The sequence below is a fragment of the Motacilla alba genome, chromosome 4 (assembly GCF_015832195.1).
Source record: "Motacilla alba alba isolate MOTALB_02 chromosome 4, Motacilla_alba_V1.0_pri, whole genome shotgun sequence".
Lineage (NCBI taxonomy): Eukaryota > Metazoa > Chordata > Aves > Passeriformes > Motacillidae > Motacilla > Motacilla alba.
The window spans coordinates 5,688,205-5,709,320 of record NC_052019.1 but is presented as its reverse complement, the minus strand read 5'-3'; the positions used below and the strand labels follow the sequence as shown (position 1 = coordinate 5,709,320).

The 21,116-nt window shown below is 45.3% G+C and overlaps 1 protein-coding gene across 8 annotated transcripts in view; it reads right to left on the bottom strand.

The window, feature by feature from the left end:
- REEP1 (receptor accessory protein 1) overlaps window positions 1–21,116 on the bottom strand; it is a 64,589-nt gene that overhangs the window by 28,745 nt on the left and 14,728 nt on the right. For all 8 annotated transcript variants that reach the window (XR_005256735.1, XR_005256736.1, XM_038135258.1 and 5 more), the window contains 4 exons: window positions 9,683–9,755; window positions 6,831–6,907; window positions 4,864–4,984; window positions 3,189–3,302 (listed from right to left, as the gene is read on the bottom strand). Coding sequence is in view for 6 of the 8 variants with exons in the window: in XM_038135256.1 (XP_037991184.1) it covers window positions 3,189–3,302; window positions 4,864–4,984; window positions 6,831–6,907; window positions 9,683–9,755 (385 nt within the window). In the remaining 2 variants the exon portion in view is untranslated. The remainder of the gene's footprint in view (window positions 1–3,188; window positions 3,303–4,863; window positions 4,985–6,830; window positions 6,908–9,682; window positions 9,756–21,116) is intronic.

Genomic DNA, 21,116 nt, shown 5'->3' with positions numbered 1-21,116 from the left:
AAAAAGAATGGATAAAAAATATGATGGATGAAAAGAATTAAAAGATGGGCCTTGCCCAAAGATCTTATCATGAAAGACAAAAGACCGTGATGGATGACAGCTCAGACAGAAAGGAGAGGACAGGGCTAGGCACAGCATGAGACATGTTCTCTCTCAGGTATAGGAGCCTTTAGATTTCAGCTAATTTACTGAAAACAGATCTGTACAGAGTCCTTTCCAGCCCAGCAGCTCACTGTGTATTGTCACTATGTGAAGTTGATTTGCAAAGCCTGAAGGTCCATTTCTGCACACAAAAGCATCTTTTCCTCACCAGTAATCCAAGTGAAGCAGTAAATAATCCTCACATTCACTTGCTGGTAAAAGCCATGTTTTCCATGGAAGCTGCAGGAGCTCAGTGCTACTGAATAAATCATCATCTCTATAGGTTCCAATTGTAACACAATCCTTTAAAGGCTGAAACCAAATGAAATCACTTTCCTTTCTACACTCAACGCTTATCACAGACTAGCTGGATACTCTTAAATCTTGGCATTGGGAAAGCCATAATAAGCCTCAGAAATAGTATTCTCTTTCCTCCTTCCTAGGAAACTTCCCCCTAAGGACCTCACTGCAGTCTGGTCTGGCATCTGCCTGCTCAAAGTGTTTTCCAGATAATTAATCATTTAAACATCTCTCAGGCAGGATAATCTGGCTCAGTTATACCTTCTCAAGTGAGCAAGGAAGGGCGTTGACACGTAGTTGACAGCAGCTGAAAACCAGGGCAAGAGAAACAGCTCCCACCCCTGCCTGGTGTACCACTCCTCTCTGGGAAACAACTCGCTCCTCAGCAGGGACAGCTACATGGAGACACAGCCACACCCGCCCAATCCCATCCTGGATACCTGAGGAAGCCCAGCTCAGCACGCCTGCACTGGAGCACACCAGGCTGCAACTCACACCAGGCTGCCCTCCCTGCCAGAACAGCGGCACATTCCGTCTCAGAAGGGCAAGGGACAGAAGCTGCTTTAACCATCCCTGGATATTACACTGGGAACAGATTGGGGTGTACTTCCATGGGCAGCACAGCTAATCTGTCTGCTTCTCAAGATCAGGAAGGGATGATCTTGCTTTCCTTTCCTCTGGCCGTGCTCCTCACAATGCAGTTCAATCCCTTTCCTTATGCTGGCTCAGCCACTCAAGATAAGATTGTGGGCTGAAAAGGACATACCCCTTTATTTTTCTTTCAGGATTACCTTTCTGATAGATTAGAGATAACCTGAGGAGGTCCAAAATGCTGGTGCACCCTGGGAGCTGGAGCACTACCCCATTTGGGAGGAGGAGGAGAGCTGTCAGATTGGCTCACACGCTCTGTTGGATCTGCACCCTTAGGCACACAGAAACAAGCAACTTGCTGGAGGCCACAGGCCAAAACAGTGAAGGAAGCCAGGGGTCCTATTTTTTCCTCATACATTCAGAGTAATTTAAATGTCAAGGCTGAAGGAAATACCTGAACAGTCCTTGCTTTGTTGCAAAAATCAATCAATCAATGTATTCAATAACCTCTCAATCTTATTAACAAATCATTTTCCCCTCCCCAAAGTAGTGTGCAAGTAAGACTCTTCTGGCCCATTTACAGGTTGCAATATCTTAACAGCTCTCTCTCAAGTTGTGTTGGCAGATGTGCAGTACAATAATTCCACACGAGTCACAGAGTTGTTTTCTTCCACCACTGAATGGGGAGTTTCATCAACTATGAAAAACAACAGCTTCCTTGTACCATGGAGACTCTTCCCTCTCTTCCCCATTGCCACTGGAGCCACATTTTAAGGCAGAGAGAGTCTTAAGAAAAGCAGCAGAAAAGTGGAACGGTGGAAAGTGAAACTGTGGTGCTGGCTGTTCATTCCAGCTGAACAGCTGATGCAGACACTGTTGCAGTCCTGATGGAGGAACAGGTTGGCACTGCGGGTTTGGGTTACTGTTGAGCTTCTCATATTCAGGAGCTACCTAGACAGGAGCCAGAATTCCTTTGGGATTCACACATAGTTTCTCACTGTGTCCTAAAAACAGCTCTAGCACAGACAGTCTGCAGCACCTTGTAGGAAGGGGCTCAGAGCAAAGGCAGTGCTGCAAAACTGGCATTCCTAGAGCCTATTTATGTCCCCAGTGTGACTTCTTCGGGCTTACATGGCAGCAGCAAAAGTGTTAAGTGTCCTGGAGGCATCACAAAAACGTTATTTCATTGAGCATACGATACACAGCACTGCCCTAGCTCCACATTTATCTCAGGTTTCAGTCCAAATTTGGTTTATCTCACAGTCCCTGGGTTAGAAGAGTCTCCCCACTGAAAAACAACAGCTCAGGAGAAGACAGGCCCGACAATATAATCTGCACAATGCTAGGCAGGGAAAAAGGAGACAATTTTTGGGTTTAGCATATCCTTGTGATCCCATGAGCATGGCACACCCTTTGGGCTCTCCCCTTCTGTAATACCTTGCTTTCAACAGGCTTTATAAGCTTTATGGTATTTGGCCTCCCAAGGATGCATTTTGCATTTTTGCAGGAAGTAAGGCCAAGACATACTCAAGTGATGTGCCTTAGGTCATAGGAAAAGCATTTGGCAGTGGAAAACAACTTCCTTCAACTCCCATTCTCATGTTCCTACTACCAGTACCCTCCTTGTCCATATGTTTCTAACTAACCTTTTGCAACAGGCATGGTAGCCAAGTCTCACCCCCAAAACACACTGTGCACATCAACTCTAAGCCCATGGCCAGAGGGCAGGACATCAAAATGCAGTTATCAAGTCCCTGCAGCTTTTATGGAAGAAAAGGAACAACAGATAACAGCTATTTTCTGGGTTTGGCTCTAAGCCAGGAAGAGAATATAGGATACACCCCTTCAGATGAGACCCCTCATCCAGTATCTACTCATCCTCCAAAAGCAGCTAATGGCACTTCCCACTCACTTTTATATAGCATCCAAGCAGAGAATTTTACACCAGTTATGTTACATGGATGCCTTGCAGAAGAACTTTTAGCCTTCATGAACTTCATCTTCTTTCCTGTCACTACACAAAATTATAGGTGACTATACAAAATAATGAGAGAACCCCCTACCCCCACCATCTCTCCCCCTCCACACTGGGGCTGCTGCTGGCAGTGGATGCAGAGGAGATGTTAATGAGAGCCCACCCTGAGCTGCACCTTTACCTTTGAAGCTGCCATGACGGCTGCCGTGGCTGCAACGTTCAGCCCCCGCTTCCCGAAGTGCACGAGGGCATCGTAGCTCCGGTCTTTTGCCTGGATGAGGCAGTCATCGATCTCCTGCCAGGGCAGAACACAAAACAAACAATTAAAAAAGCACAAGAAGGACAAGTTCAGGCTTGTCTCAGCCTCAAACTCTTGGCAGAGCCAGGTCACACTCTATGGAGGTAGATGTCCTCCATGTCCTCACTGTGGCTGGAAAGAAGTTCACATCCAACATCTGCAAAGAGGAAAAGTTTGCTGGGAGGCAGTAACTCCCACAGCAGGATTGGGGAACTCTTTATTCTACAAATGGAAGACTGGGACCCAAAGTTTGGGTCCTGGAAGCAAGAGAAATCTGCCTGAGCAACACGGACTGATAGCCATTTGCAAACCATACACTTCAAAGACAAATGGGATTGCCTCATAGTTAAAAATACTCATATGATGACACTGGGCAGCTGAAGCTGCACTGCCCTGTGTCCAGGACAGGTGGCCTCAGAAATATCTGGGCTATCTCTGCACATCAAAGCAGTGCCCAGCTTCAGATGCCCATGGAATTGGTAGGCCCAGAGCTTCTGGACTTTGATGCTGCTCAATATACAGTGAAACAGTTAGGGAGGTTGCTGCCCTTATTCTCCCTCCCTCAGGACACTGGGGTCTGGATGATAATGGTAGCAATGACTTCTAGTTCTCAGCTGGTGGATGTGCTGGGTTGGTAGGGCCTGGAGGCTGTGAGGAGCTGCTGGCTGCTCTCCCTATTCCCCATAGGTACGAGGTGATAACTCAAAATGCACGAGCCCTACTTGGAGAAACACAAACAAAGGGAAGCAGAGACAAGGGACTGATTCCCACTGTCCTTCTTGGACAGGACTGAGATCCAACTGCTCCTTCACTGCCTGTGGCTAAAGGGAGGGCTAAACTTCATTTCCAAGTTGCCAGTGTAGGAAACAGTTACTCACTCAGCAGTTTTCATGTTGGTATGTCACAATAGCTGTTCTTGGTCCATTTATTCTCATGAGCCAAATGGATCTGCCTGACAGTGTCCCATTCACAGCCACAGGAATCTCCCAGACAGGCAAATGATACCCAAGTTGTAATGTCCCCCTCCCAAAATTAGCATCTTTAATTTGGGCAAGACATTTTTTAATCTAGGACCTCAACATGTTACATGCCTTTTTTTACCACACTACACAGCCAGGCATGTGCTTGCTAAGCCCATTTTAGACTGCCTGGGCTGTTTGTCTCATTGCTGTACAATGTTTTAGGCAGAACAAAGTTGAGGAGTCCTGGCTGCCAGACCGAGTTTCTCTATTTGTTATATCCAGCCACAACAGAGCGCTCCAGCTATAATCAGCCAGTCCATGCAAAGCAGCCCAGGAGGTATTTTTATCCCCCTCCCTCCCACTTTCTCAACTGCACCAAAATGAGTTAATAAGTGTGAGTGCACTGAACAGATGCCAGTACTTAAAAACACAACAACCACAAAGAACAAAAACACCAACCAAAAAGAAGGGATCAAATGATAGAGGAAGAGAATCAGCAGCTCCCAATCATTCAATGAAAATGAATGATAGAGGGACTGGAATAAACACACCCTAGTTCTGTTCCACCCAGAGACGACCCAGGCACCTGTGATTACCTTTTCTTTTGAAGACAGAGTTGGATGAACAAATTTCCTGTACAGGAGGCTGGAGCCTTTTGTGTATGGAGACAGCAGCCAAGCTACAAAAGCTATTTTGAGTTCATAGTAGAATGGAAACCTAGAAGAAAAAGAGGGTTACTGTCTGCTCCGAGTTTAACCACTGCCCTTAATTACAGATGCTCAGCATAGGTAGGGATTTGCCAGCCTAGTTCAATGCAGCTTTTGCTTACCAAAAAAATCTAAGGATTAAAGTGTATTGACTCAGTTTTGAGCACATCTCAACAACATGTGGGTGAAATGGTCCTTGGTTATCAGGACCATTATTTAACAGTCTGAAAGAGACTCTGACATGTGATAAGAGGAGCTTTCTACATGCAGAGATCACAGGTGCTGTCCTCACAGTATCCCCAGCCATTGTGAGAAAGCAAAGACCAGACAACAAACTAATATTTCATTGATATGTATTTATGCATTTTCCATCTCCCTGCCTCTCAGCTTTTCAGCTAACACTTATATGACTAAAACTGAAATACAAGAACCTCTGTTGTCCAAGAAACATAAAGGTGCAGACCCACAGACTTTCAGGTAGGGCTGCAAAATAGGGAGGACATTAACAACAGGACATGCTTTAGCTGTAACAAGCAGCCAGGGACATCCTGAGATTAAATTATCCAGACTCTTTTCTGTAGGACAGAGCCCAGAGCTCAAGACTGGCCACCCAGCAGCATCTTCATGTGGGCAGGCATATTGCTGCCAGCAGTGTGAGGAACAATAGTAACTCTTTGCAAGCAAGAGCAGTGCAGAGACCTGTGACTGCTGCGGACCAGCCCAGCTGGACCCAGACAGGCTCCTGCTGTGTCACACAGTGCTGTCACTGAGCCAGCTGGGCCGGCCAGCACCCAGATCTGACACCCTGGGCCTCTGCAATGCTCTACTCTGAGCATGGATGTGCCAGGTTGATCTCCCACCTCACTGAGGATCTCTACAGCACACTTGATTTCACAGGCTGGATGAGCCCTCTGCCATTCCTCTTTGCAGACTCACATAATTCATCCTCCAAAAAAACCACAAAGCTCCAGATGAACACAGGAAAGGTACATCTGCACGCAAATTAGATGGACATTAATGTCTTCCATCTCCTTTTCAACAGATCTGACATGTTGCCAAGTCCTCCTGATTTCCTTCATCTGGAGGACTCCCTCAAGGCAGGCAGTGCTGTGCAGGAATAGGCTGTAAGGGCCATGCACTACAGTTACATTTTCATCTAAAGTCTGCTGATCTCTCTGGTTTCTGATAGAAAGCCCTTACTATAAAGGGCAACCAAGCAACAAACAGTTTCAAACCTGAGCATCCAGAAAGACCTGGATCTGATGAATGGGCATTTATGTACTCTCATCCTGACAGAGGTCACCAGGAATCCTTCCACTGGCACCAGAGGGCCACAGCAGTGTTGAAGGTCACTGTCCTCCATCAAACCAGAAACCCAGCCCAACCAAGAATGTGCCAGGCAAAACAACCCAGGAACAACCACCCACACAGCAACCTACAAAGTCTTGTGCTGCAGGGCTGTTTGCACCTGATCCACAGTCTGTGTATTTACTGTAGGATACAGGCAGGCAAGTCTAAACTCAGCCTGTAGCTAAATCAACTGTTATTTATGTGATGACCTCTGCAGCATCCAACTGGGCAGTCAGCTGAGCCTCTCTGACAGGCAGGGCTAGAGACTCCAGTAATGATTTCCCACTAATGAGATACCACTGAGCCTTTCCACTTCTTTCTTTTCTCTGTGACAGCACTGAGAAAGGAAGCATGTCTCCTGCAGACAAAAACCCTCTATGCACTTGAAGCTGCTGAACCCCTGCACAGGAGTCAATGCACACTTGTGTGCCATTTTTTCCCCTTGTAAACATTTCCATTTTCTTTTCATCTCCTGCCAAAGAGCCTCTCTCCCCTCTGGTGCTTACCAGCAAAGAAAGATATCCGTGAATGTCTCTGCTGTCGTGAAGAGCGCGAATATGATCCAGTACATCATCCATTTGACCTGGTAAACAAAAACAGTCTCAAACTATCTCTTACAGGCACAAGTGCACAGAATGACTCTCACAGGAAAAGAAATTCTCACCCCCTTACCCTCCCCACTGTGTATTTAGCAATTACTGTGGACTTGAAGGTGCCAGTTTGCCCCACTTCAGCACATAACACGTGTCAGATTTACAGCCCTTGGGAAGGTGACTGTGGCCTTGAGGACTGGTCTCAGGAAAAGAAGTCTCTATCCTTCCAGAAACTCCACTGGCCTGTAGATCATGACAGCCCTATCACAGGGCACTCAAAATCTCACTTGGCTCATGTTAATAGCAAATGTTAATACGAGGTTGTTGGCCAAACTCCAGTTAAGACAAAATGTAATTACTTACATAATACCTACAGCCAGCAAAAGATAAAGAGGTAACTGCCCATCCCATAATTCAGGGCTCAGGAGCACAATCGACTCACCACAACTTACTGACTCAGTGGGCAGCCCTGGAGTGGCTGTGCCTGCTCCCACCCACACCCAGTGCGGTGACAAGGGCAAGGGCAATAGTTTAAATCCCTTGCCTTGGGCTTAGGGGGGAATGTTTTACCTCACACTGGTAGTGAGAGCATGTGCTGCGCTGTTTCTGTTCAACTAGAGAAACTCCACTGTCAGGATGATGGTTTTCATTGGGGTGACAGCAAGAGAGTCTTTGGGGATGGTGACTTGGTTAGATAAACTGTAGCACCTCAAGTAATTCAGGAATTTGGAAATTTTTGTCACTGAGTGCTAAATGGCATCTAAAAGCACAGCTCAACTATTCTGAAGTATGTAGCATTGGTCCTTCTTAGGGTGGAAAAAGATGGTGAGACAAAGGTTGTTAATTTAAGTGACAACAGTTGTTTAATTAGGTGTATTTGAAAATGGAGATCCCTAAGCAGCTTTGCTGGAATGTTAGAAAGCTTAAGGAAGTAAATCCCATGAAAATCCATGAAAATCCATGAATTAGAGAATTGGACCTTGTTAGCTAAGGCTGGTACAATTGCAATAGGCTAAGGAAAGGCTGGAGGGAAGACAGCACAAGAGGGATACCTACACCAGGTGCTGCTCTGGGGAATGGAAGATGGAGGCATCAATAAATCTGGATCTCACCAGCTTGGAAATGATATCCCCATCTTCTCCCCAATACAGTGGGGACAGTACTGATAGTCTCCATCTCCCTGTAGGTACTGGAATTATTCCCTGAGCACCTGTCACTCTGCTACATAACTGCTCTCCTGGGATGTATATTTATGTGCATATTTATATCTATATGCAGTGTTACAACAATAATGGCACTGCCAAATGCCTGAGAGCATCATCTTCCTAGAGCAGCTTCTGCCAGACTTCTTATGTAATTGTGACTCCTCAGAGCCTCAGTGCCAACATGGTTCTCTCACTCAGACATTACTGCCAGCAAAACTTTTAAACACAAACCAAGACCTGGTGTGGATGGGCTTGGATCAGCCTAAAACATTCATCAAAAATACTATTACCAGGCAGAATAAAATTAGAGTGATATAAGTTTTGATTAATAAGAGAAGGTTCCTCCTGCGTCAGTGTAAATTATTACTTCATTTACTTTTTTTTTTTTCAATCAGGCCTTAATGGATACATTGCCACAACTGCTACATTAAAGTTAAATCAATTGTAAGGGCAGACCAAGTCTTAGATCAGCTCTTCTCACATTTGCATCACAACCACAAGTGTCTGATGTGAGTTCCTCTTTTACAATTAAATTCCCAACAGGAATTGGACCCTTCAACAAAATACCTTCCAGAAAGGGACTATGGAAACATTAAGTATCAGTGGCAGACACTGCTCAGAGATGCTTGTGCACATCTTCAGCATTTTCAAGAAAAGAGGCCCTGAGAAACACAGCTGCAGAGACATTTTACCTTTATCTGCTGTGTTCTGTAACACTTACGATTTTCAAAATACCCAAAACCATTTCCTGAAGGAGGAAAATTATAAACAAAACTCTTAGCAGCCACAGTGAGTTCCAGATTGAGTTTGCATTAAAGATTTAATGGGATAGACATGTATGCTGTTATCCAGATGAGAAAATGGGCTTGTTATCCCTGGGATTTTGAGAGGCTTGAAGAGTCAAGATCTGGAGGCTGAGCTGGGTTCAATGAAGTTAAAAGAGCTCAGGTTGTGAAGAGCACTACAAATCCTACAGGACCCCAACAGCATCCAAGTGCTTTTGATTCTCCCCCATTTCACTTTCCCTGATGGCCCCATATGCCTTTAGAAACCAGGGCCCAGGGAAGATTTTTTCAGCAAAAAGAAAAAAGAGAGCACACCCAGCTGCCAGACCTGCCTGGAAATAGGTCGGTCTGCAAGGAAGGATGTTTCTGTCTGAGGATTCAGTCATATGCACTTCTAGTTGCCTCCTCTTATCCTTGTTTTGAATGAGCAGTTAAAGCTTCAAGGCTTTTTGAAAAGGCTTTGATTTATGCTGCTCTTCAGAAACAAAGAGCACACAAAGCCCTGGATGCCAAACGCCTTTTAAGTCAGCTGTATTTATCTCACCACCAGAGGAGCAGCATGCATTTGTCATGGAGCACATCAGCTCTACACTGAGCCAGGAGCACAAACCCAAGGCTCATTTCTGTCCAGCAACCAACCAATCCACCTTCAGGCCAGTCTGCTCCTTGCACTGCTTTATGAGCTTTCCCAGAATACAGACAACACCTTTCCAATGTGGTGAGGAGCAATCTTAGAAAACAACCCCCCAGCACAGCCACAAAGCTCATTACTCACATATTCTTTGATGTCCTTTGATTTCACGGCTTTGTAAGAATAATATGCAGGGTAAAGTGTGCCAAATATAAGCCTAGAAAAAACAAACAAACAATAAACAGATTAAATTGATTTCCTGTCACAGGGAAAGATTTTTTCCCCTGTGTTTTAAATGTGGGTTTTCCACTGGTAAAAAGTGTTAGGATTTGATTTAAGCTCGAGTGCACTAAGTACAGCACAGGAGGGATTTTGCATCACTGAATTCAGAGCAGCTATTGCCAGTGACTTGAATGAAGAGCAGAGATTCAGGCTGTTTTTCCTTTTGCATGCTTTCCAAAGCTGTACCTTATGAGTTACACACAAAACAAAATAACCAAACCAAACAAAAAAAAAGGCCACCACCACACTTTCAAAAGGAAATTAAAAATCTGATCTTGAAACAATCTACTGCAACACCAGGAATATGGGAGTATTGCTTTCAGAGAGAGAATTATTTGTCTAAAATCCCTTCCACCTCTATTCAGTACTCTGAAAAGCAGGCCGATGATAAAGCAGGATCCAGGTTCTACTGGTGCAAGGGTTTGGGTGCCTTATCCTACCTGGTATAGAGAAGAACTTTGCACTGTTCAGTAAAGACAATTTGGGCACATGAAAGGAGGAGGAGGAGGAGGAATCTGCCCACCAAGATATGCCAACATGATCAGGCCTAAAAATCCCAGTTCTGCTGCTCTTTCAGACAGCTTCCTTTCATTTTCAAGTCTGAAAGGGATGCTGTCAGCTTCAAGATTTCATGTAAGAAAGAAACAAGGATCTGTAAGTTAAAAATAGCACTACTGAGAAAAAAACATGGAGAATTTTTTATACTAGGTTCTCTCTGCATCACTGCCTACATGCTTATTCACTTGGATTATTCTGGACATAAGCATAGGCTTGTCGAAACCACTTTGCCCTGCCCAGGTTTCAGTCACTTTTATTCAAAGCAGGAGGATGATGCTGCAAAGTCTAAATTTAATAGATTGCAGGGTAATGTTTATTGGCTTGCAACTACCCATCTTTCCCATGAAGCTTATGCTTTAAATTCATACAACTGTTTCCTCTGCTCCTGGGAATGAAAATGATCAATGTTTCAATCCCTAATTGTGGAGCCACATGGACCCACAGTCATCTTTTTCCACCCTGCCAGCAGTGACTGTGTGCTGAGGGACTGGTAATTACAGTCAAGTCCATTACGTGCATAAGACATTAAAAATTAACACTCTGGGATGTGGTGCACCATCCTACTTCCCGGAGCTCAGGAAGGTATTTGTGAAAGAATGGGGTGAGCCAGCACACATCTTGATTTCCAAAGCAGTGACCAAAGGCAATTTGCCTGCTATTCATCATGCTCACTGTAGCATGGCTTAGCAGAACCTGAAGCACAATGCAGACTTCAAAAAAGCAGCTACTCAGCGAGGAGATTCAACACTTTACAGAGGCTTCAGACTGGTTTCAAAAAGCTTTGCTGGTAGCAGTCAGCTCCAAACCTGTTTTACTCAGAGGGGCTTGTGCTATCTGCAAGGATCAGATACAAACACTCAGAAAGATCCTGGGAAACCAAAAGCGTTTTTGTCCCTTGCAGTATTCCACCAAACACCAGCATGGGTTAAGGCAAGGATGAACACACACACAATGGCTTGATCCTGCTCTTGCTGAGGCTTATAACAAATATTCCAAGTTCAGTGGGAGCAGGGCCTAATCCAAAGAAGGAAGAGCTCACAAAAGGAAGAAAGCAACAATACTCAGAAAATAACAGCTGAGCACATGAAAAATATTTTTGGCTCTCCTTATAAAATGCACTGCAATGCTGTTCTTCCTTCTTGGCCTAAGCTGGCTGCTATCTCACACTTTTATTTCCTGCAAATAATCACTGAATGATTGATATTCACTTCCTCAGTTTGTGCTGGTAACAGAAAGTCACTGGATCCTAAAGAAGCAAATGGTTTATAGGAATACCAGAAAATAATTAGTTGCAGACAATAAATACTTGGAAAAGAAAATCCTGTGAGGGAAGGAAATTGCAATAATTTTGCATGTGCAAAGCAAGGGACAGTTCATAAGGTGACGTGATCTCCCTGAATTGGAGATTGAGAGTTTCACTGATTTGCCTTGCAGTGTGTTGTGGGCATATATGGACATTTATTACTGCTGTGGTTTACCAGACTGAAAATTGTTTTAAGGAATGTTGGAAGCCAGTCTTGTCACTGCTGTGGCTTACTAAGTGGCTTGGGGTCACAATCTCTGGGTACACTCTACAAATGGAAGACAAAAGATGTTCGGGCATTTCTGTAAAGCATATTCAGGGTTTTAAAGACAAATATTTGCATATAGGGATATTCCAAAAAGTCTCTTGAAGTTACTGTCCTCACTTGGCTTTGGATCAGGGTTGAATACAATTGATTTAATTCAAACACACACATCAATCCTCCATCTCTTCCCTCAGTTCCTCTACCCTGCTGAAGACAATAATTCTCACTTCCCCCTCATCCAAGCTTCCTGCGTAATTAGTTATTGTTGATTCCTGCCTTCCTTCATCTCCATGCTCAGAACGTTGCCAAATCACTCCTTCTGCACGCTATACACAAACCTGAGGCTGACCCTTTGCCCCTCCTTTGTCCCTTGAAAGCCATAAAGTCTTTCTTTGTCCAAGTCTCCTTTCCACCTGCTTTGTGTGGTCTCTACCCCACCTGGATGTACCTGTGTTTAAACCCCTCTCCCCTGTCCCCATCACCCCCACTCCCAGCCTAACAAGCTGAAGTAACTTATCTTTGCTTTCCATGCCTGAAAAACATTGTTCCTAACCCCTGTGGGTTTGCTCTTTTATCACATCCTACCTTGGTCCTTCTCTCCTTTAATGACTGCAGTGCCACCACCCTCTTCCTCTGCTGTCCCTGCATTTATTCTGCCACACCCTGGAGCTCCTGTGCTCCTTGCTGCCCCATTGCACATCAGTTCACTGTTTCCAAAACAAGCTGTTCCCTGGCAGCCATCCTAACAGCCCCCAGTCTGAGAGACAGCAGCCCAACTCCAACCACATCATTCCCCAGTCCTCCTCATCTCTATATTCTTCTTCTGCCAGGCTTCTGATGTTCTCTGAACCAGATCACAGGACCTTCAGCTTTCTTCCCACATGCCCAAAATCACAGTTCCCTCCCCCAGCTGCCAGCTGAGCTGGGACTCAGATGTGCTGTGACTCCTTCTGTGTTACAGGCACTGTCTGTCTGGCCAGCCAAATTAATGACCTACCTATGGAGTCAGCACTGCAGCTTTTATCTCCTGGCAGACAGTGCTATAAAGCAGTCTCCTATCCAGCAGCTAATTCTTAGGAATAATGTAGGAAATTTTTATTTGAGACCTCTCTGACCCATCTGTTTTGGCCACAACCACTTTGCAGATCCAAAAGTTTTGCAGCAGTGGAAAAACAGACAACTTAAGTCTCATTTCCTTAGGAAACCAGCATCAACCCACTCCCCACCCATTTCCATCTTTCCAAGCTTCTCTGAATGAGGTGTGTACCCAAGAAAGCCTTGGCCCTTTTACCTTCTGTGCAGAAGCAGATATCCTGATCATCAAACCTCCCAGAGCTTGATGTAGAATAGCTGCTACATTTAAAGCTACAGAAACGTTCTGCAGCCTGGGCTAAAGCAAGCACACATCCTCAGGGTATGGAGAGAGACGAGGAAGTAGTGACATCCATCAGTGAGTTAGGAAAAGCTCACTTGCAGCACTAAACAAATAACCACAACAGCCTGACAGTTCTTCCACTGCTCCGTGCTGGAGGTCTACACCACTTACAATCACCTTGAAAAAGGACAAAACAGCAGCTGTAAAGAAATCACTGAAGAGTCGAATAATTGTGCAACAGGAGGCAAAAATCTAAGTAAAAGGTTAGTCTGCCTAAAGAATAGGATAAGGATTAATGCTGAAAATCCTATAATCCTATTAGGCATCTCAGCAACAGCAATCCCCAGCCCAGATCATTACATGTGCTTCCGGTCATTCTTTGTCAAAAGGGAGACACGAAGGCAGGAGGGGAAAGAGAAGGACAGGGAAAGTGGAAGTGCACTGGGGAGGATCCATAAGAGGGACTGTAAGGGCTGTAATTGTTTCTTTTGCAACAAAGACAAATAACTGAGGTTATTTACTCCTCCTGATGCAGTGTAAGGGGATGCTCAACCCAATAAAGAGAACAAAGGCAAAAGGAGGGGAGAAACCCCCTGTACCACCAGGAGATATTATGTGCAATGGATGAACTGCATTTAATAATATAATTACATTATGTGGGATTTGGGTTTCATTGTTGAATTTTACCATTAAATGACACAGGAAAGGATGAAGCTTCCCATATTGTGGGGTTTCCTGATTGTCAGGGGAATAGTAAAGCAATTGAACTGTTGGCTCCTCTTTAACAAACCCTGTCCTATTCCAGGGGAGCAGATGCATCATCACCAAAGCTCCTTCTGTCTCCACTTACTAGGACAGCCACAGTCAGACCTGGCTATTATATCCTTCTGTTCCTCCTCTGGATCTGCTGACAGTGGTCTGACCATCACAGAGCACAGGCTATCCCAAATGTGACAGTATTCCTGATACAATCTAGACTACAGTCTGGGGAAAAGCCTCAGAGCTGCAACCATGACTTAGGAGGGTCCCACAGGACATCTGGGTTCTGATTTGGTGATGCTGCTTTCCTCATGGAAAAGGAAATTACCCACAAAATTAACTCTCATGCTCCATAAAGTAGCCACTGAAATAAATGGAAAGGCTCTTAGTGATTCTCAGGAGTTCTTGCCAGGACTCAGGTTACCTCCAGAAATGCCTGCACATCCACTCCCTTGAGCACTTTTAACCACAGGCGTATTTTCTGGGTAGTAACCTGCTGTTACAAATATACCAGCATGGGCTATCTACATCCCAAGCCTTCCAAGTTTTGCTCCTCTAGTTACCATGCCACCAGCAGTGTTTGGGCTGCCCAAACACTTAAAACATTGTACCATCACAACACAAATAGAACAGCCCTTATTTTGCCCATAAATAACAAATGTTCCCATTTCATGGGCACACAGCAGCCAAGACAGCAACTTCTGTGCACAGGGATGGATGCATTTAGGAATCATTGAGATATTTTCTAATTTCTCAACACGTTCACTGGCTAGTGTGTGCTTCTTACACAGAGAACAGAAGCTCAGCTGTCACCATGCCAGCATTCTTCAACGATACCACCAAGAAGGGTGCCAATAGGTTTGTGTTCCTTATTATCAGTCCTAATTAATGTTCACACAGTGCCACAGATTAAAAATAAACAGCACTGCCTTTGCACTGAAGGTTCCTGGTTGAAATCCAGCAGTCAGGGATGTGAAAATAAGCAGTGCACAAGGTCAGGGAAAGGGTTAATTTGAGTCCCTGGACAGGCCAAATGCCTGATATTCAAGAAGGGGCTTGGGGGGGAGGAAGCACCAGCTGCAGAGGAGGTTCTGGGCTATATTCCCTAGGAGGTGGCTCCTGCAAATTCTCAGCAGTCACTGTGCAGCAGAATGGTGGCTCCAGGGAAGTCAGGAACGTGCCTGCTCACCCTCAGGGTGACAGCTGACACCATCCCCACCTTGGGCCCCAAGAGATGTGGATACCTGACCATGCCAGACTGACATCCTGATACACTCTGAGAACACTCATGACAAAAATATCTCTGAAGGAAAGCGCTGGGTCCTGATATCCCTGAGAGAGATCAGGCTCACTTCAAACTCCACTGGCAACTTGAATCAAACATCCTTATAGGGCTGCTTCAGTGCCCAAGGACAAACCTGCAGGTGTGCCCATGTCACTCAGCCAGTCATGCACTGCCTTTGCAGGCAAAGCTCCACTGGCACAGCCACCCAGCACATCCCTCTGCTTTGGGAAACATTCCTCTGCACCTCCTTAGCTCTTCTGGCCTGCTAAGACCATGTCCTCATGTCCACACTTCCAAAGAACATGCACACCCACACCAAGGGAGCAGAAGGCACACCCAAGAGAGCTCTAACACAAAGATGCTCTGCTTTCCATACAGATCCACCTCTCACTTCTCAGCCAGGCTACTACAGAAGCAAAGTGAAACTTCATCTTGGTTAATAAAACCTAATGGCTGCTGAAACCCAGTCGCTCCTCCTGGCGTAACTGCAGGGCACAGGGACACTGCCCGAGCAGGGCTGCTTCTGGCCTTCCAGCAGAAACAGCAAGTCAAGAACTGTCCTTGATGCTTCCAATTTAAGCAGCCTTCATCTTCCCAAAGCAGCACATATTCCTCAGCAGTTGTCATGACCCTTTTTTGTTTTCCTCAGCCAGGGCCCTCCTCACACTGGAGCTGGCAGATGGCCAGGCACAAACAGGTGAAGAAACACAGCAGTGGGGATGGGTGCAGAAAATGGCTTTGGCCAGCCTGGAGCTGTCACACAACTACACTCGGGTCACAATAACCCCACGCGTTTGGGGGCAGGGTGGTTTGAGAGGCTGCTCAGCAGAAGGAGACCTGGGGGTCCTGGTTGACAACCAGCTGGGAATGAGCCAGCAGTGTGCCCAGGTGGCCAAGAAGGCAAATGGAATTCTGGCCTTTATCAGCAACAGTGTGGCCAGCAATTCCAGGGAAGTGATTGTCCTCCTGTGCTGGGCATTGGTGAGGACACATCTCAAGTGCTGTGCTCAGTTTTGAGCCCATCACTTCTAAAAGGACGCTGAGGTGCTGGAGAATGTCCAGAGAAGTGCAACAAAGCTGGTGAAGGGCTTAGAAGACATATCCTGTGAGGAGCAGCTCAGGGAACTCAGGTTGTTTAGTCTGGAGAAAGGGGAGGCTCAAAGAGACCTTGCTGCTCTTTAGAACTGACAGGAGGTTGCAGTAAGGTGGGGTTGGTCTCTTCTGTCTGTAGGTGAAAGGAAGAGAGAAAAAAGCCTTAAGTGGCACCGGTGGAGGTTCAGATTAGATATTAGAAAAAAAAATCACTTGAAGAGTGGTAAGGCATTGGAATAAGTTGCCCAAGGAGGTGGTGAGTCACCATCTCTGGAAGTATTCAAGATGTGTCTGGATGTGGCACTTGGGGAGATGGTTTAGGGATGACTGTGGTTGTCTGGGGTTGGCAGTTGGACTGGATGATCTTGAAGGAATCTTTCAACTTCAATGATTCTGTGAACTATTACGTTTGTTCACATTGAAATCCTGCACTCAGACTGGTCTAAACAAGACCAGTCCCCACTGTTCCCTTTTCCACACTTCCCGTGATAAGAAGATAGAAATGCTAAAATAACTCTCTTACTGATGGAGAGGCCTTGTTAAATATTGGGATTGTTATGATAATGCACGTGATGCCTACTAAAGCCTGACATTCCTAGAAAAACTACCAGCAGTGAAGGGTCTTCACAGGGTTATGTTTACATGGGTACCCTTGAGTATAACACTAAAGTCCATTCAAGATTAGGCAGGTACTTAACTCTTCTCAGGGTTACTGTTCCAGACTCTCCTCAAACTCAGGCAGAATTCTATCAATTTACACTCAAGACAACACTTGAAAGTTCTCTTTCCCGTCCTTCAGAACAGAGAATGCCTGTGTAGCTGCTATAAAAATACCCCACAGCTCTGCAGCTATTTTAGGAAGCAAATTCCTTGCAGGTGGAGGTTTACTAAGCTGCTCTGTTCTACTTCATGCTGCCATCAGAGCTGTCGGGCCCAGAGCGCTGAAGAGAGAGAGAGGAATTCGTCGTCACCCAGACAATGTTTGAAAAGGGGTCTGTGTGGAGAGCATGTGGGGCTGGTGTGGGACCTGTGACAAGAACACTGTGCCTGGCACACCCCAAGAGGCTCCGAGCAGCTGCCTGGCAGAGATAGGGTTTCGCCAGAGGCTTTTGCGCTGCCGCTGCTCCTCCTCTCCGCGCTCCAGCTCAGCAGCACCGCGGGAGAAAACAGCCCACGGCCCCAGCGCACTCCCAGGGCTGGCACAGCCCACGGCTCCATCACTCTGCTGGGAAGAAGCAATCAATCAACCAAAGGGTGATACTGAGGGCAATAAAACCCGTGCATTTTAGAATAGAAAACATTCCTGTTGCGTGACCACCGGGTCAGATCTTCACCCAGCTCCGCTGTTCCTAAAGGCAGGGCTCAGGGTCTGTGTGCCCCGGTGTTTTCCCTATCCTGTACTGACACTATGGTTCCAGCTTTGTGAGCTTTGTTTTTTTCCAAGCCAAATAAGTTTGGCAATTTGAAAACGAAATGGTATTCGATGGGAAGGGCTGCTTTTCCTGACTCTAGAGAGGGGGATGTTTATGTGGGAAAAAGCTTTTTTAGAGCACTGATATTATATTCCAGAGATGACAGATGGTCCAAAATCTGCATTGTGAGTTACAGTTTTATGGTAGGCTCATGATATGAAAAGGAACAGAAAAACTTATAACCTAACCAAACTAATTTCTAGGCTAAAAAAAGGTATAAACTATGGATTGTTTATCAACAGAGAAGCTCCACATTATTTTCATAGAAAACCACATCACATTGAAAGTATTATTTTGGAACTATTTTGACTGATACTATATGAATCACCTTTTAGGAAGTGTAGCCACATATAGAAATCCTAAATAAGCATAATTCTACTACATTCTCTATATCTGAAAACTCTGTTCAGGTTATGGAAGACTTCCACCATCAAACCATAAGTGCTACCACTGTCTGAGGAAGTGGTGAGAAACACAAATGTTCCTGTTCATCTATCCCTCACTGAAAGACAGCTTTAGACTTCTTGTGGTGTACTCATGGGACAGAAAACAGGAATAAAAAATTAAATTAAACCATAACACATCCAAATCAATTGCAACATAACCTCCTTAGAGTATTGTTACTTCAGCTTCCCAGGGACAGAACATTACTAGAAGTGCTTAACTAAATGCAAGGAATATTTCAGCTCAATGTAATTTCAAAATTAAACCAGAAAATCTCTTTGGCCCAAATACTCAGCTAAAGCAATGAAAAATACTGACTTTCCATGGATTACCAATGACTCAATCGGCTGTAACAGATCAAGCAGTCCCAAGGTTGCTGTGAGGCCTTGGAGCTCTCCAGGAGCTCTCAGAGGAGGACAGAAACCCAGGGTAGATCTCTCCACCAGCCAAGGAGAGCAGTTTGGTCCACAAAGAGGTGTCAGGCATAGTCACGGCCAGCTTGGTGCAAAACAGCCTGAGGTGAAATCCTACTGCTGGTCTAAACCCCCTGCCATGGGCAGGGCCACCTTCCATGGTGGATATGGTAGATGCTGGTAAATTAACAGTAAGCAGCATAACTCCTTCCATCAGGAACTGACTGTCTTCCGTCTCTGAGGACTCCAGAACATTCAGCAGAAAACCCAGACCAAACATTTTGAGGGACCAGACTCACTGAAAAGAAGGGGGACCCAACTCAATTGTAACCTCCATGTTCCAGAGCCAGTATCTACCTCTTAGTTAAGTAAACAAACAAATCACACACATCTTTAAAACATTTCTTCTCATTTTGATAACCCATTTCAAACGAGGATTTCAAAGTGCAGCACAAATATTATTGAGTGAATATCAAAACTGGTGACATTACTACTGATTTCTGATTATTTCTAATTAATTAATGGTTTATATCTACTTTAAATGATAAGAGAGACATTAAAATCATACAGGAAGAATCATATCAGGACACGATATATCAGTGCCCAGTTTTCAACTCCAGTTTTAAAGCAAGAGTGTAGGAAAGCTAAGGCAAGATGATCCTACAGGTAATTTCAGAATATTCAGGCCAGCTCCATGCTTTGGTTAGCATGGGCATCAGAATGCCACATGCTAAATATAACAGCTGCAAAATTGCTGCGAGTTCACAGGCCATGCAGACCAAGTTTCTCTTTCTAGCCCACATACGCAGATTGGTATTTCTTCTGGGTACTATAAACATTTTAGGGAGTGGCTGGGCACCTGCTTTCTTACCAGAACCTGCATAATTTTTTTTATTTTAAAACATAGGAAAACAAGAAACTTGTCATACAGCTTGGAAAATAAAGATTTCTAGTGTTTTCTCACAGGTATTTGACTAGGGTTTCTGGCGTGAATTTAACAGAGTTCTTTCCTCCAGGGCCTTTTGTAATTTCATTCATCCTTTTTAATCCCTCCATTTTATACAGCTAATAACAGCATTGTAATGAAATGCATGGTGCAACTGAGATAAACATGAAGGCAGAGCTCTCCAGCTGGAGCTGAACTGATACAGAGCAGCCCCCAGTGTAACCCAGACATAAGAGAGAGGGAAGCAGAAGGAAGCACGCCTCTGTTCTGAAGCCACGGACCACTAATGAATAATCAATCAGATCTGCTGGCTACACCTCTGAATTCAGCTTCAACTACCAGGACAACTCTTTGCCTCTAATTAAAATAAATTAGAAGAAAAATGACCATTTAGTGGCTAATCCTAAATCATGGTGTTAGGATAAGTGGTACAAAACAACAGCTGGGAGAGCCGAAATGATACCCTGACCCAGCACCTCTCAGGGCTGTCCCAGGGCAGCATCAGCCCCACGGGGGTGACACCCATCATGACATGTTAATGGGAGAGGCTCCCCAGAGCACTTCACAGACTGGGGGTGGTTAGTACCTACAGGGGTATGAGACTCATTATGGGATGCATGAGCAGACAGTGGACTTGGGCTCACACAGGGAATGAAAAGCACACCAAAATGACAGCCTAGTGGCACCTCTTGTTTCACATCTTCTCCTTCACATACTCACCCACAATGGTCACAATGTACCTACTGAACCTCTGGAGTTCTCCTGGAGAACAAATTGGACAGCCAGCACCCAGCACTTGGGCTTCTGAGCTTCCATTGATGATGCTCACTGCAGAGCAGGAGCACTTCCTCCAGGGTTGGATCTGGAGGAGCCAGACTCACCCAGGAACAAAGGAGCAGCACCAGTCCCCTGCCAGAGATAAATCATGAGCCCCATGCCCTGTCCAGTCAAATGTTCAGTATCTTCATCTCTGGACTGCTGTTTGTGCTTGCTTACCCTTGTTTTGAAGAATTCTTTTTTATATATAATCAGAATTTCCTTTGCTGCAACTTGTTTCCATTGCCTCTCCCCCTTTTGCTGTGCCTCCACAAAAAGCCTTCTCTGTAACAATCCTCCTCATTTTTGAAGACAGCAATGACATCTCCCTTTCACCGTTTCTTATTAAGGCTGAACAAGCATCCCACTCCTCTGTCCTGGTGCACCATGCACTCCAGTCCAGTCCAGACATGAGACCAGTCCTCTCCCACCAGACTCATTGCTGCCAGGGCCCTCCTCCTACCAGGGAAACTCAAACGGGAGACTCTACTCCAGCCAGCAACTGTGACATCCCCCCACAGTGGTGAAATAGAGGGGAACAATCACTTTCTTCAACCTGCTGGACAAT